The sequence below is a fragment of the Tenrec ecaudatus genome, chromosome 3 (genome assembly GCF_050624435.1).
Source record: "Tenrec ecaudatus isolate mTenEca1 chromosome 3, mTenEca1.hap1, whole genome shotgun sequence".
NCBI classification, from domain to species: Eukaryota; Metazoa; Chordata; class Mammalia; order Afrosoricida; family Tenrecidae; genus Tenrec; species Tenrec ecaudatus.
Genome location: NC_134532.1, coordinates 218,531,938 through 218,548,684, shown reverse-complemented (window position 1 = coordinate 218,548,684; position 16,747 = coordinate 218,531,938). Strand labels below are relative to the sequence as shown.

The window sequence follows — 16,747 nt, the reverse complement described above, 5'->3', positions numbered from 1 at the left end:
TAATCGCCAGGCTATCCGTACCCAAGACCAGCTCGCTTCCTGGTCCTCCTCTGCGTTTCCCGTCCTTTTGTCGGAGGCGGAGCCATTGTATAGCCCCACCCTCAAGCCAGCCCCTGCGAGTCTCCGGGGCTTCCTATACCACGCATGCGCAGACTCGCAATCCGGCTTCAGCCCTCTGCGCGTGCGCGCGGCCCCGGGAGGGGGCGTTACCTCACGGCGCTCCCGTGAGGCATTGCGAGGCGCGCGAGGCTCGGAGGGCGGAGGGCTCCTGTGGGAACGCGCGCGGGAGCCATCTGAGGTGAGCGGGGCCGGCCTAGGCAGCTACGGGCGTCGCTAAGTGTGGGGAGGCGGGACGGGAGTGGTAGTGATGCCCACCTTCACGCCCTGTCGCCATTCTTTCCCCGCGTCCGGGATGGCCTCCCTTCAGGCTCGGGAGGAGCCGCTCGCTGTCCTGAGGGGTGAGGTGCCGGGGCGAGGGCGTCCCCCACCGGGGTCGTCGTGAGGCCGAGTGCCCGAGCGGGGGGCGGCGGGGGCGCTGAGATGCTAAGGCGAGGGTCCCGAGGCGGTGGATGTGAGCTTCTGAGTGTCGGCGCCGACGCGGGGAGCCGACAGCGGGAGAATGTGTTTTACCCCCGCGCAGGCGAGCCTCACCAGATTCCACCCAAACCAACCAACCAACTAACTAGCCGTGTTGTCCGAAGAGGGTGCATTCGCGGTTATCCTTCAGTGGGACTTGTCGCCGCTCCCGGAGGTCGCGCACTCGAGTCTCTTGTCAACCTTCGGCGTTGCGCCTGAGGAATGTTGATTCGGTGGCTGTGAGGCCTGGTCGTGGTGGAGCCCACGCTGCTTATCCCTAAGGCTCACCATCGGAAGGGGTCGGGGGCGCACTGGTTTAAGCTTTGGGATGCTAACCGAAAGGTGGTCGTTGAGACCCGCCAGCCGCTCTGCGCCCGGGAAGACGTCTTTACCGAAACCCGGTGCGGCCAGCTCACGCTGTGCTGTGGGGGTCGGACTCCACTGGCCGACAGTGGGTTGGGTTTAGGTCGTTCGGATCTCGACCTTGGTTTTCCTGGGGGGTGTATGGGGAGGACGAGGGATAATGGGGACACTGAAGTAAATGCCTTTTTTTTAAGGCCATATTTAGGTCCATTTTCTGAGTTAGGCGGGCAGGGAGAGAGGCCCATGGGCCAAGGTCCGGCTTGGATTGGTTTGGAAATCATCCACTTTGAATGGAAAGCTGAACTGTTCAGGGGAAATCGCATGTAGTTTAGACCCAGGGCTCTTTGGGAAATCGTAAGAGTTTCTTATCGAAGAGCCATCAGGACAGACATGCTTTCATGAAAACAGACTGCCACATCTCTCTTCCTCGGCGCCACTGATGCATTCAGACCCGCAGCCTTTCATCTAGCACCCCAAGGCTTAACCCACTGCACCACCATAATGTTCCTCATCGGCGAGTACTAACCAAAAAACAAACTCACTGCCATCTGTGTAGATTCCAACTTACAGCGACCCAAAGAGGACAGGGTAGAACTGCTCCTGCAGGTTCTCGAGACGGTAACTTTTTGCAAGAGTAGAAAGCAGCATCTTTCTCCCACAGAGTGGTGGGTGGTTCCAAACTGCTGATCTTGGAGTTAGCAGCCCAATGCCCACATTTCTTCATCAGACATTTCAGTTAGATGGTTCCCAGATATCATGTGACACTCTTGTACATTAAAAATAAAATGCATTGGCCTTATTTTGTGGTCTAATACTTGTTTTTTCCCTCCCTCCTAGGTAAAAGATTTAAAAATTCTAAAAATATTTTTCCCCTTTCTCTGTGGACTTAATGTAAGGTTAGTTTTATTGATTGCTTTCTAAACCATAACACCATCAAGTCAATCAGTATCTGTTCTTTAAAAATTGGGGTAGTTAAACCATGAGTTGTGGACATGAGTTCGTGGAAGTCTTAAAAAAAATTGGCTATCCCAAGGCTGATACACTAAACGGAGGAGATTTTGACTGGTTGTTTGAGACTGCTGAAGACAAGTCCTTTTTGAAGTGGTTTTGTGGAACTGTGAGTGAACAGAACGTATTGTCTGAAGAAGAATTGCAAGCCTTCAGCCGCCTTCAAAAGTCTGGTCAGCCCATCCTTGAAGAAGCAGCACTGGATGAAGTTCTTAAAACCTGCCAGCCTTTGAATCTGAAGAAACCTCGAGTGGATGGCAAAGAGCTGGAGAAATTGGAGGAGGAGGTTCAAGTGTTGCAGAAATTGAAGAACCTCAGAATTCAGCGGCGGAATCAGTGCCAGCTGAGGGCTTCGGTGGTGACCCACAAGTCCCTGAAGCTCCATGCTACCGGAGAAGCGGCCATGAAAAAGCTGAAGCAGAGTCAAGGAATTCTAAATGTGGTGAACACAAAAATCAGTAATGAACTTCAGGCACTTACAGATGGAGTTGCAAAATTGATGATGTTCTACAAACCTCCTGATGGAGGGCAAGGGACAAACCCACTGGTGTTTTTATCTCAGTTTTCCTTGGAAAAATACCTCAGCCAAGAAGAGCACAGCACCACAGCACTGACCTTATATACCAAACAACAGTTCTTCCCAGGGATACATGAAGTAGTGGAAAGTTCAAATGAAGAACATTTTCAATTGTTGGATATACAGGCACCATCTATTTGTGATAATCAAGAAATCCTTGAGGAGAGACGGCTAGAGCTGGTGAGGCTGCAGCTGGCATACATTTGTGCTCAACATCAGTTAATTCATTTGAAAGCAAACAATTTGGGCCTCAAATCAAGTGTAAAGTGGACTGAGGAGAACCTTCATGTCTTAACCAGCAAGGTGAGTGCACGAAGCTAGAGGGATTGGTGGCGTGATTGTTGTTAGGATATACTATTATTGAGGTATAGACATTTGAAAGTAAAATTATGTTGTCTTGTTTTCTCTTTGATTAGGACTTAGCTGGAGTAGGCCTCTGTTAAATACAGAAATCTTTAAATGGATGGACAGCAGAAAAATGAATTATAACCTGCAACACAGATTACAGATTACTGAGTACATTTTAACAAAAGGAATTTGCTGTCTGAATTGGAAATTTCTGTTAATTTAGATGCAGGCAGAATTGGAATGTCCTTTTCTAGTGATGGATGAGTCACTAGCCTTTTGGTTGTGCATTGGGGATTTTCCTGTCTGTCCTGACCAGAACTTGGTCCTCATTCAGTCAGAGGTCCAAGTTAAGTAAAGTACACTGGAACCCTGATTCCTCATCGAGACTGGATAGGTGTTTTGTAGCTATCTATGTTCTCTTGGAAAGCTTGGTTTCTTGGTTATGTAACCTTGACATAGGAGGAGTCTTCAAAAAGCTCAGGGGTTGGGTGTGTGTGGGGGGGGGGGTGGTGGAATTGAATGATGGAATTTTCCTACCACCTTTTGGAAGTCACTTTATGTCACTCTTCTGAAACTGAACACCATCACTAAGTTAGTTACTGTAAGTGATGAGACCTTTGGAATAATATAAGAAGTCCTATAATTCTACTCAAGTGCTAAGAACAGCTGACTAAAAGAACAACTTCAGGACTAATTCTATTTTAACTTTATATTTAACTTAACCAGGATTTGTTTCTATTCAGTGAGTAGTTGTGCTGATAACAGTTTCATTAAGTAAAAAACAAATATGACAAGAGCTCTATTTTGTTAGCTTTTACTTTATATATGTGTTTATAGTCACAACAACCAGACACACGTCTTGTCCAATCTTCCACTCATGGTGGCCCCATTTATTATTGCACACTAGAGCTGTTCCATAGCATTTTCCTGGCTGTGATTGTTACAGAGGCAAGTAACCGGCTACTTCTTCCGTAGTCTGATGGATAGGTTTGAACTGCCAGTTTGTAGTTTGGGGTCCAGTGCAAGCTGCTTTTGCCACCCAGGAACCTTATTTATGGTAATAGCATTAAAATTTAGTAGTTCACTCAGCCCACAATTTTTCCTTAATTATTTTGATTTGAAATGTTCATAACAGTACATTTATCTTTCTAGTATTTTGGCTGATGATAATTTAAAAATCCATTTTTATTCATTGGAAATACTATCTAATCCCCTACAATGGACAGTGAAAATAAATTTAAAACTAATTCAAGTTTATATCTATAGTTTGAAATGTAATTGTTTTCTTTGTTTAGGCTGTTGGCAAAGAAAATTTGGATGTTAAAATTTCCAGCTTGAACAGTGAGATTCTGAAACTTGAAGAACAAATCACTCATATGAAAAACAAAAGTTTGCCTGCTGTGGTGAAGGAGAATGCTCAGTTATTGAATATGCCAGTTGTAAAGGGGGACTTTGATCTCCAGATTGCTAAACAAGACTGTTACACAGCAAGACAAGAATTGGTTTTAAATCAGTTAATAAGACAAAAGGCGTCGTTTGAACTTCTACATTTAGCGTATGAAATTGAATTGAGAAGACATGGGGACATATTTCGTCAACTTGATAATTTGGTTCAGGAACTAAGTCAAAGTAACAAGATGCTACACCAGCGCTTAGAAATGATAAAAGACCCATCAGTATCTCAGCAGATAAACCCAAGAAATACGATCGCTACCAACGATCATTCCACTCATAGGTATACTTTATCATTTCCCAAGTACTCTTAATTGTTTTCTTCTGTGTTTGTAAAATAACAGATTTCTAAAATTGTGGAAATTTAACAGATTATTTACACTCCTATTTTGGATTTTAAATTCTATTTTTTCACTTCTGTTTGCCTCTTTTCTCTTTAAATTTTTGTTCTCTTTTTCCATTCATGTTTGATCTAGAAGGAAGACGTGTGTGTGTGTGTGTGTGTGTGTATAGAGTCTTATTCTTTTATACAAAATGTTTGCTCTTAAATTAGTTTAGACTCACATCCCTTTAGGCACTATTATTTGGGTGTTATTTTAGATTTGGGGCAGAAGTTTAGCAGCTACAGCTTGAGATAGTGGGTATTAACTGGGCAGGAGACAGACGGTCTTTGGAAAAGGTGCCAGTCGAGAGGTACTTCTTGTCTCTGTTTTGTCAGATGACTTGGTGAGAATGATTCCTACTTCCCAGCTCTTTTCTCTAAGTCTGAAAAATTGCTGGCAAATGGGTACTGAGTCTAAGGCCTGAAAAATCGGTAACCAATTCCAAGTATTTACCTAGGACCTACAATAGAATCATTTAATCCTTTTTTTCCCTCTAAGAAGATAAGGAGCTTGGACTAGTATCTGTCTCATTCAGTTCCAGGGAGTACCATTTGGTATCACAAGCTATGTGAATGGTGCCTCCTAGAATTGTGTAGTCCTATCCCACAGGGCCATAATTAGTAACCTTGACCTTGGACCAATTTTATGAAGTCTTGCAACTTGTTGAAAAACAAAAATACTTCTAATGTGATTCCTCACATTTTCCTGTCATTTTTCTATTTGTTTCATCGGATAAGAGAGTTTTTCTGCTACTAATGATGAGGTTTTAAAGTGGCCTTATGGCTCGGCTCATCAAGATTTATCAGCCAAATAAAAAGGGGTGTGAAAGTTCATAGAAAAGTTCCATTATCTTTCAATTCCATTTTTCTATAAGCTTTCTGAAATCTCATGTATAAGAAGATTGAAATAGTAGCCATTTATTATTAATTATGTAGTTTCATCATGGTTTCCTTTTTTATATTTTAATTTCATCCCACCCCAATCTTGTGAGATAGACAGTTATTTTAAGGTGAGACTATTAAGCCTCAGAGACTGATTTGCCCTAAGTCACATGAAGTAGAATCAGAACTTTGACCTAGGTTGTATGTAAGCGTGTGAATGATCTCTCTCAAACACGATTTTAAGTATATGTAAGTTTGTAGAAATTAAAGACAAAAATTATATATCTAAAATTTTGGATATGTGGGAACTGGACATTATTTGCAAAAGTTAGGATGTGTATATATTTCTGTACTGATACAGTATAGTTGGAATCGTTCCAGTTACTTGGTTCTGCAGCCGACAGATTCTTGTGCTGTCTAGCTGTTTCCAAATATCACCTAATTACAATACAGTGGATTATAATTTTGTAAACTTCTAAGTTGGGAATATTTTCCAGTAATTTTTATTTTCACATTTTAGACTCTACCAACTTCTAGAAGGAGAGAATAAACAAAAAGAACTGTTCAGAACCCATGGAAACCTGGAGGAAGCCGCTGAGAAACTGAAACTGGATATTTCTGTATTACAAGATCAGTTGGCAATATCTGTTAAAGAATACTCTTTCTTTCTGTCTAAACTGAATAATGGAGTGGATATGCTTTGTGAAACTTTGTATCAAGGAGGAAATCAGCTTTTGCTTACTGATCAGGTAAGTGCTTACCATACGGATTATAAAATCTTTAGAAAATAATGTGTATCATAAATGAAATGTGAACATGAGGAAACACAATTATATTGTGCTAATATAAAATTTCTGTGTGTTTTCTTATGGTTTTGTTCACATATAAATATATTGGAAGCAATTCTAAAATATTTCAGACACACACGTTTATATTAAGTATTAAACCATAACATCCACCCCTGCATTTTTTTCCCCATTCATCTAATAAGTAGAAGATGGCCCCCATACTTAAAATCATGTGTACCCTTACCGATAGCATTTTCTTTCTTAGGTTGATGCTTGATGTTACCATTTTCTTGCTTTTATTAATAGCCTGATTATCCACACATAACTGTAGACTATTTTTTAAAATATGTTTTTGAACTTTATAAACATGGTTTTATACTGTATGGATTCTTCAGCAACTTGCTTGTTTCATAACGTTAAGGTTTTGAGGTTAATATTGCTAAACATATAGCTGTAGTTTGTTTATAGCTTTCTCTATTACATAGTATTGTATTATAGATAGTGAGGCATAAAACACTTTCAAAATTTTTGTAACAGTTTTATTGACGTATGATTCACATATCATACATTTAAATAGTTCAGTCATATTGAGAAGAATTGTACATTCATCCCCACAGTCAAGTTTAGAACATTTTCTTCTTTCTTGTACTCATTGTTGTTAACTCCCTATTTCCCTCCAGCCTCTATAGATATTCCTATCCTGGATTTCATTTACAGAAAACTAGTCAAAAAAGGAACTACAGAAAACTCAACAATAATTAATGGAGTAAAATATAAAAGCCTCAATTGAAAGGAAAGCAGAAAATATTAAAAACTAGAACAAATTTAAAATGAGTCAAAGGGAGATCAAATGATAGTTAAATTTTAACCTAACTGCAGCTACAATAATCCACTTTCCAATGCATTTTGCATGATAGCAAGACTATTTGCAGCCCTGGTCTATGGTCATAAAGGATTCATTGGAGGCTTAATACTTTAAAATTTATTATTTTTTAAATGGTTAGTTTGATTTTTTTTAAGCAATTTATTGGGGCTCATACAATTCTTATCACAATTCATACATATACATACATCAATTGTATAAAGCACATCTGTACAGTCTTTGCCCTAATCATTTTTTTCTCTTTTCTTTTTTTACATTTTATTAGGGACTCATACAACTTTTACCACAATCCATACATATACATACATCAATTGTATAAAGCACATCCATACATTCCCTGCCCAAATCATTCTCAAGGCATTTGCTCTCCACTTAAGCCCCTTGCATCAGGTCCTCTTTTTTTTTTTCCCTCCCCTTTCCCCCCTCCCTCTTGTGCCCTTGGTAATTTATACATCGTTATTTTGTCATATCTTGCCCTATCCGGAGTCTCCCTTCCCCCCTTCTCTGCTGTCCCTCTCCCAGGGAAGAGGTCACATGTGGATCCTTGTAATCAGTTCCCCCTTTCCAACCTACTCACCCTCCACTCTCCCAGCATTGTCCCTCACACCCTTGGTCCTGAAGGTATCATCCACCCTGGATTCCCTGTGCCTCCAGCCCTCATATGTACCAGTGTACAGCCTCTGTCCTATCCAGCCCTGCAAGGTAGAATTCGGATCATGGTAGTTGGGGGGAGGAAGCATCCAGGATCTGGGGGAAAGCTGTGTTCTTCATCGGTACTACATCACACCCTAATTAACCCATCTCCTCCTAAACCCCTCTGTGAGGGGATCTCCAGTGGGTTAGTTTGATTTTTTTGTGGTGAAAATACACACAACAAAATATCTGCCTTTCAACAATTTCTGCATGTATAATTCAGTGACATTGACTATGTTCAGATTATGAAAGCATTCTCTCTATCTTTTCAAATTATTCTAACACCATTAACATCAGCCCAGTACCTCACCCCCACCCTTAGTAAGCTATAATGTTTTTTGTGTTCTGTGTATTTGTTTATTTCATATTAGTGAGGCCATAGCATGTTTTCTTCAATTGACTTTATTAATGAAGTAGAACTTTTTTTTTTTCAGTATCTGGTATAGCAGTTGTATTTTAAGGTCATTATTAACTGAAATTAAAGATGAGATTGTAATCTCATAATCAAAACTATAATCAAGTTCATCAGATTTTTCTTAAAGGAGTATGCTAAATGTAGATATACATATTAGATATTACTTGGTTCAAAAAATAGTACCGTTCTATGGAACTTAGAAGGATCCCTGGTGGTACAGGGGATTCCAAGTTAGGCTGTGGGCTGCGAACCACAGGGTCAGCAGACCAAATCCACCAGTTGGTCTGCCAGAGAAGGATGAGGCTTTCTGCTCCCAGAAAGATTTCTAGGCTCACATACCCAAAGAGAAATTCTATTTTGATCTCATTGGTTGCTAGGGGCCAGAATCAACTTGATGGCAGTGATTTTTTGTTTAGTTGGTTTTTGCTCATGGAACTTAAATTTATGACAAGTCATTCTTGACTTTGTACATTAAATTCACCTGGGAACCTGTTGCAAATGCAACTTCCTAGGCCGGTCCCCAGAGATTGAGTAACTGTGTGGAGTGAGATAAGAAACCTGTATTTGTAACACGCTCTTCAGGAGATTTTGGTTCTGGCGGGCTATGTTGGGAAGCTAGAAGGTGGAGGCTGTTGTTGGTAGGTGTCTGACTCACAGTGACCCCATGAGTTCATTGATGCAGCACCGTGTCTGTCCATCTCATCGAGGGCCTTCCTCTCTTTTGCCACCATCTACTTTACCAAGTATGATGTCCTTCTCCAGACACTGGTCCCTCCTGACAATATATCCAAAGTCTGTAAGACAGTGTCTTGCCATCCTTGCCTCTTAGAGGCCTTACTTCTTCCAGCACAGATCACTTTGTCCTTTTTTTTTTTTTTTTTATGCTCAATTACTATTTATTGTTTTTAATTTCTTAATGCAGCATTGAATGGGTGCAGAATTTGGAAGGAATTCTGTTAGATTAATGCATTAATAAATTCAACACTAGTGGGAATAGTACAACAAGTTATACCCAATAAAACCATAGACTGTAATGGAAGAAGTTTGTGCTGATCCATTATATTTTTTTTTTCTCTTTTCTTCTTTTACATTTTATTAGGGACTCATACAACTCTTACCACAATCCATACATATACATACATCAATTGTATAAAGCACATCCATACATTCCCTGCCCCAATCATTCTCAAGGCATTTGCTCTCCACTTAAGCCCCTTGCATCAGGTCCTCTTTTTTTTCCCCTCCTCCCTCCCCATTCCCCCCTCCCTCATATGCCCTTGGTAATTTATACATCGTTGTTTTGTCATATCTTGCCCTATCCGGAGTCTCCCTTCCCCCCTTCTCTGCTGTCCCTCTCCCAGGGAAGAGGTCACATGTGGATCCTTGTAATCAATTCCCCCTTTCCAACCCACTCACCCTCCACTCTCCCAGCATCGTCCCTCACACCCTTGGTCCTGAAGTTATCATCCACCCTGGATTCCCTGTACCTCCAACCCTCATATGCACCAGTGTTCAGCCTCTGTCCTATCCAGCCCTGCAAGGTAGAATTCGGATCATGGTAGTTGGGGGGAGGAAGCATCCAGGATCCGGGGGAAAGCTGTGTTCTTCATCCATACTACCTCACACCCTAATTAACCCATCTCCTCTCCTAAACCCCTCTATGAGGGGATCTCCATTGGTCGACACTTGGGCCTTGGGTCTCCACTCTGCACTTCCCCCTTCATTTAATATGATATATATATACATATATATACATACATATATACATATACACATATATACACATACATACACACACTTACATCTTTTTTTTTTTTTTGCATGATGCCTTATACCTGGTCCCTTGGGCACCTCGTGATCGCACTGGCCGGTGTGCTTCTTCCATGTGGGCTTATTTGCTTCTGAGCTAGATGGCCGCTTGTTCACCTTCAAGCCTTTAAGACCCCAGACACTATCTCTTTTGATAGCCGGGCACCATCAGCTTTCTTCACCACATTTGCTTGTGCACCCATTTGTCTTCAGCGATCCTATCATGGAGGTGTGCAGTCAATGATATGATTTTTTGTTCTTTGATGCCTGGTAACTGATCCCTTTGGGACCACTCGCTCACTCAGGCTGGTGTGTTCTTCCATGTGGACTTTGTTGCTTCTGAGCTAGATGGCCGCTTGTTTATCTTCAAGCCTTTAAGACCCCAGTCACTATCTCTTTTGATAGCCGGGCACCATCAGCTTTCTTCACCACATTTACTTGTTCACACCACTTTGTCCTTTTATCAGTCTGTGGTACTTTCAAGATTCTTCTGCAGCACCACACACAAGTCAAAGGCATCAATTCTTTTACAATCTTACCACTCAGTGTTCAGCTTTCACATGCATGTGATGCAATTGAAAATACCATGGCTTGGGCCAGGCACACCTTAAGAGGTCTTGTGCAGCAGATTTACCTAATGCAATACCTCTTTGGATCTCTTGACTGTTGCTTCCATAAACTTTTATTGTGGATCCAAGTAAGAGAAAATCCTTGACAATTTCAATCTCTTCTCTATTTATTATGATGCTATCTTTTGGTCCAATTGTGAGGATTTTGGTCTTCCTTATATTGACTTTTAATCTATACTGAAGGCTGCAATCCTTGGTCTTCATGAGCAAGTGCTTTAATTTCTCCTCAATTTCAGCAAGCAAGGTTGTGTCATTTGCATACCACAGGTTGTTAGTAAGCCTTCCTCCAATTCTGATGTCACACTCTTCTTCATATAAACCACTTTCTCTGTTGATTTGCTCAACATATAGATTGAACAAGTATGGTGAGGATACAACCCAATGTTCACCTTTGCTGATGTTATACCATGCAATATTTTCTTGATCTATTCACACTATTACCTCTTGATCCGAGTACAAGTTCTGAATGCGCACAATGAAGTGTTCCAGAATTCTCCTTCTCAAGGTCATCCACAGTCTGTGATGGAGCACACAGTCCGATGCCTTTGCATAGTAAAGGAAATAGGAGTACATATCTTTCTGGTATCTCTGCTTTCAGCCAAGATCCATCTGACATCAGCAATGATATCCCTTGTTCCATATTTTCTTCTAAATCTGACATGACCTTCTGGCAGCAACCGTTAATGTATTGCTGTGAGCCGTTGTTGGATGATCTTAAGCAAAATTTTATTTGTGTGCAATATCAATGATATCATTCTATAGTTTGAACATTCTGTCGGGTCACCTCTCTTCCACTTTCTGAAACATTTCAATGGGTTCTCTCAATTCCAGGAGACTTGTTATTGGCTAATGCATTCAGTGCAGTTCGAACTTCTTCCTTCAGCATCATTGGTTCTTATATACTATCTTCTGAAATGGTGAACTGTTGACTAGTTCTTTCTGGTGCAGTGACTCTGTGTGTTCTTTCCATCTTCTCTTAATGTTCCTGCATCACTCAATATTTTGCCCATAGAATCTTTCAATATTTCAACTCGAGGCTTAAATTTTTCTGAGTTCTTTCAGTTTCACATATTCTGACTGTGTTCCTTCCTCCCTTTTGATTTTCTAATTCTAGGTCCTTGCACATTTCATTATAATACTTGGCTTTGTCTTCTCAAGCTGCCCTTTGAAATTGTTTTAGCTCCTTGACTTCATCCTTCCACTTGCTTTAGCTAGTCCATGATGAATATAAGTTTCAGAGTCCCTTTTGACATCCACTTTGATCTTTCCTTTCTTTTTAATAACCTTTTGCTTTTCATGAAAGATGGTCTGATGTCCTTCCACAGCTCTTCATGTCTTCTGTTATTAGTGTTCATTGTGTCAGATCTTCTTGAAATTCAGGTGGGATAGACTCAAGGCCGTATTTTGGCTCCTGTAGACTTGTTTTAATTTTTTTTAGCTTTATCTTTGAACGTAAATGAGCAACTGATGATCTGTTCCACAGTGGGACAGATCCACAGTGGGAGAACATTTGTTCTCCATTGTGTCTTCTCACAGATGTAGTCAGTTTGATTTCTGTGTACTTCATCTGGGGAAGTCCATGTGTACACTCACCTTTTCTGTGGGTGAAAAAAGATATTTTCTGTGTACAAGTCTTTGGTTTTATAAAATTCTATCATGTGATCTCCAGTGTCATTTCTGTCACCGAGTCCATATTTTCCAACTACTGCCCCTTCTTCTTTGTTTCATACTTTTGCATTTCAGTGTCCAGTAACTATTAATGCATCCTGATGGCATGTTTGATCAATTTCCAACTGCAGTCACTGGTTACTTCTTATATGTCTCCAGTACTAGCTTTTGTGACTGATGCATAAAATTGAATAATAGTTGTATTGATTGGACTTCTTTGAAGGTGGATAGATATAATCCTATCACAGAAAGCGTTGTACTTCATGATGGATTTAACAAAATCTCTTCTGACAATGAATACCATGCCATTCCACTTGACTGTCTTATTCCCAGAATAGTAAATCATAAAATTTGCTGATTCAAAATGGCCAAACCAGTCCATTTCAATTTACTAATGCCTAGGATCTCGATCTTTTTATGCATTCCATTTCATTTTTAAGCCCCCTCCAATTTTCCTAAATTCATACTTTGTACATTCTAACATCCAAACATTATAAGATTTTTGCAGCTTTTTTCTTTACCATTGACAAATGAAGATCCCCAAGGTTCCACGCCCACAGGCTTTATTCAACGCATTTCACCATGGTCTGCTCTCCTTCAAAAAAATAATCTGTTTAGTCACATTTTGAGTCCCCTCAGACCTCTGAGGACCCATCTGTGTGCAGTGTCTCCTACAATATTCTGCTTCCTTGGTTCAGGCTTTCAGCATGTGAAAATGCTTCAAAAGTATGCATATGGTTTTCAGCGGCTTCTTCCACTGAAGTGGGGAGCCACAGGAAGCTCTGCTGAAACATGTTCACGTTGGTCCTGCTGGCCTTTGAAATACCAGTGACATTGGCTTCCAGCATCACAGCAACATACAAATATGACAGACTGCAGACAAGTGGTGGGAAAGTTGAAGTAATTCATAGATTTTCAGAAAACATCAACTGGCTGAAAATGTGTAAGAGTAGAGTACTTCGTTAGAAAGCTGTGGAAACTTTTTAATGCATTATTTTAAATTCTAAGAAGCTAGGAATTTGAATTTATTGAGTTTATTGAGTCTAGTAGGGCTACATTTATAAGAATAAGAATTATTTAAGTCTGTACTTCTGGAATTTTTTTGTTAAATGTCTTATCTATTTGCTATAACTTTGAAAAAGAATAATGGAGCATTTGTTGAGGTGAAATATTTTTATTGATAATTGTTTTGTTTTTAGGGTTTCTTGGTATCTCTGGCTGGAGCAAAGAGAGGTTAGGCCAAGGCAAGATTTGATTTAGCTAAATGCAAACTCCATGAGGGAAAAGGTTGTTTGTTCTTGTATGTCTTGTCTCTAAAACAGTGCTTGGCACTTGGGAAAGGCATTCAATAATTTTGGAAAACTACTTGAATGTGCAGAATAGTTTACATATCAAGTGTTTAACAAAAAATATGAAACAATGTACGTAGCCTCATTTTTTACATTATAGTCAAACCAGGCCTTTGGAGGGGGGTGTGTGGAAGCAGTTGATTACTTTGCTGCCCATAGTCTTCACTCATAGTCCTTCCACGGTTCCCAACATGATGATACTGTTTCCTTGTATTACCACCAATTTAAAAAAAATCACTTTATTAGGGCTCATAACAACTCATCATCGTCCATACATACATCAATTGTCTAAAGCACTTTGGACATTCGTTACTGTCATCATTCTCAAAACATTTGTTCTCCATGTAAGCCCCTGGCATCAGCTCCTCATTTTCCCCCTCCCTCCCCACTCACCCCCCCCTCATGAACCTTGATAATTAATAAATTATTATATTGTCATATATTACACTGTCTGATGTCTCCCTTCACCCACTTTTCTGTTGTCCATCCCCTAGGGAGGAGGTTACATATAGATCCTTATAATTGGTTCCCCCTCTCTACCCTACCCTCCTGGTATCGCCACTCTCACCACTGGTCCTTAGGGGATCATCCGTCCTGGATTCCCTGTGTTTCCAGTTCCTATGTGTACCAGTGTACATGCTCTGGTCTAGCCAGATTTGTAAGGGCTCTACCACCATTCCAGTAGTGTCTGTTGTCCACTAGCTACTATCTCCTCTCTAACATAATTCGTAAAGGAATCAGATGCCTTCAATATCACTTAGACATGCCTGCCACTATTTAATTTCAATAATAATTTCTTGTCTACATTTTTTTTTTCAACTCGACCGGCTAAGTTTGCTCATTGCACCTTTTGGAAGGTTCAGCGCTGCCTTGGAACAAATTCACTACCCCTCATGCTCCTGCAGTCCTACACAGCAAGTCTTTTAAGAAAGGAGTTTAAAAATTTAAGATGACTTCTCAGAAGTTGCAATTGATCCTGCATCACTTGTATTAAATTTATCATAGATTGTTAAATGCAGTTTATTGTTATCATTATGGGAATGTTATTAACTCATTGTGAGTTTTGCCATGTAAGTTACATTTGAAATCTGGTGGTATGAATATAAAGCTCTTGAATTGAAAGTGTTTTCATTTACTTCCCTTAGGGTCTCATGGACCAGTTTCGTCAAGTTGAGTCTCACCTGAACACGTTAAATCAGTTCCTCACAGATATTCTTGCTGATGTGAAGGCTAAAAGGAAAATTTTGGCAACTAATAAACTGCATCGATTGGAAAGAGAATTATATGTCTATTTTTTTAAAAATGAAGCTTATCTGCAAGAGATTGTGGAAAATTTAGAAAGTCAGTCAAAGATGAAAGCTGTTGGTCTTGAAGATTGAAAACTACTAAAAATTGAATCTTTACTATCCTTATTTGGAATGTCATGTTTTAATGTTTTACCTATAAGAATACATTCTATCCAACACCACTCAATTTTAAAATTCAAGGTCAATGGAACATTTTATTTAATGAACTCTAGTATTATATCTGATTGTTTTGTCCCCTAATAGAACATGTTTGTTCAAAGTTTCAGACTTTTTATGACTTGAACATTTATTTGCTTGTTGGCACTTAGTGGATGAGTTACTTAGTTATAGTAATTTTTTATCTACAAGGAAAAAGCACTATTATGTAATGTAGATATTTTAAAAATTAGTTATACCTCTCCTTTACCCCCCTTTTTTCCCATGTATGTATAGAGGGAAATAGAAATTTTCTACTGTTTAGATACTGAAGATATTTTTACAAGTTTGCGCCGGCATTGTTAAATTTGTAGGCCTTAAATATGTGACACGACAGGTTTCTTTGTATCTGACTATAAAGTAAAATTCTACCCCTCCACCAACCTTTCCCCATACTTCCCAGCTATAAAATTTGAGGCTGTATTAATTAATGTTCTACTTAAAGCATGAAAAAAAATCAGGACTCCACTGGCCACTTAAAGCATGAAAAAAATCAGGACTCCACTGGCCATTGTCCTTTTTAGGCATAAGGTCCTGGGCACTCCAAACTTCTGCAAGACAATTACCTTTACTGTGACTGAACACTGCGTGGCCTCCAGATGAAACAATTCCGTTGAAGAATTGCTAGAAGGATGTGTGATGCTCTTTTTTTTTCAGTTTCTCTGAAATGACAAAGCAAACATTGGCTTGTATTTCTTTTAGGAGACTACCATAGTATTTGAGCAATTAGAAAACACTTGATGTTGGTATAAAGTAATTAAAAGTAGCTTATTTACCAGTTATTGTTTCAAATGCTTCCTGAAGTCCAATTTAGACATGATGGTATTAAACGTGAACTTTACAGAAGAAAGAGAAGACATTATTTTAAAATATATACCTGCATTTACCAGGGAATGCCAAACTAAAAATATAGGTGGTCATTATGGAACTGCTGTCATCTATAAAGAGTCTTGTAAACTTAAGGAGCAGTTCTATGATGCCCTATGGGATGACTATGAGTCAGAACCAACTCAATGACATTGAATGTGTTTCTTTTTCTCTTATATTCAGAATTATAGTCAGAAGGTGAGGCCTGTTGATGTTCTTAGTCCATTGAACAAAAATGTTTTTTCTAACTGTATTTATACATTTAAAGTTTTATATTAATTAGGTGTTAATATACTTGACAATTTTATAGCAATAAATGTGTAAGATTTTACTATCAGCTGCTTCTCACTTGAGTGGCTTATTTTTTTTCTATTTACTTGCTGACGGAGAATATACTTTTAATTTTTCTTTCCTCAGATAATATGGAAAACTATCATGCCTCGTTTCTTTGCTCATGGTAGTAAATTCAGTTTAGTGTCAAATATGTTAGGTATATGACTATATGCTTGGTAATGTGTATTAGCCCCTACTGTACCTTCAGCTTAGTCCTGGTGGT

The 16,747-nt window shown here is 39.7% G+C and overlaps 1 protein-coding gene across 2 annotated transcripts; it reads left to right on the top strand.

Annotated features, from left to right (window-relative positions):
* The first annotated feature begins 199 nt into the window (after positions 1 to 199).
* Positions 200 to 16,459, top strand: HAUS3 (HAUS augmin like complex subunit 3). Of its 2 annotated transcripts, none has more exons than XM_075544609.1 (5): positions 200 to 298; positions 1,777 to 2,827; positions 4,168 to 4,607; positions 6,109 to 6,337; positions 14,968 to 16,459. In XM_075544609.1, exons 2-5 carry the CDS (start codon positions 1,919 to 1,921, stop codon positions 15,199 to 15,201), a joined length of 1,812 nt encoding a protein of 603 aa, XP_075400724.1. In that variant the 5' UTR covers positions 200 to 298; positions 1,777 to 1,918; the 3' UTR covers positions 15,202 to 16,459. The 2 variants fall into 2 exon arrangements, with proteins under 2 accessions (XP_075400724.1, XP_075400725.1); XM_075544610.1 differs by lacking the exon at positions 200 to 298 and adding an exon at positions 333 to 458.
* Positions 16,460 to 16,747: the final 288 nt, after the last annotated feature.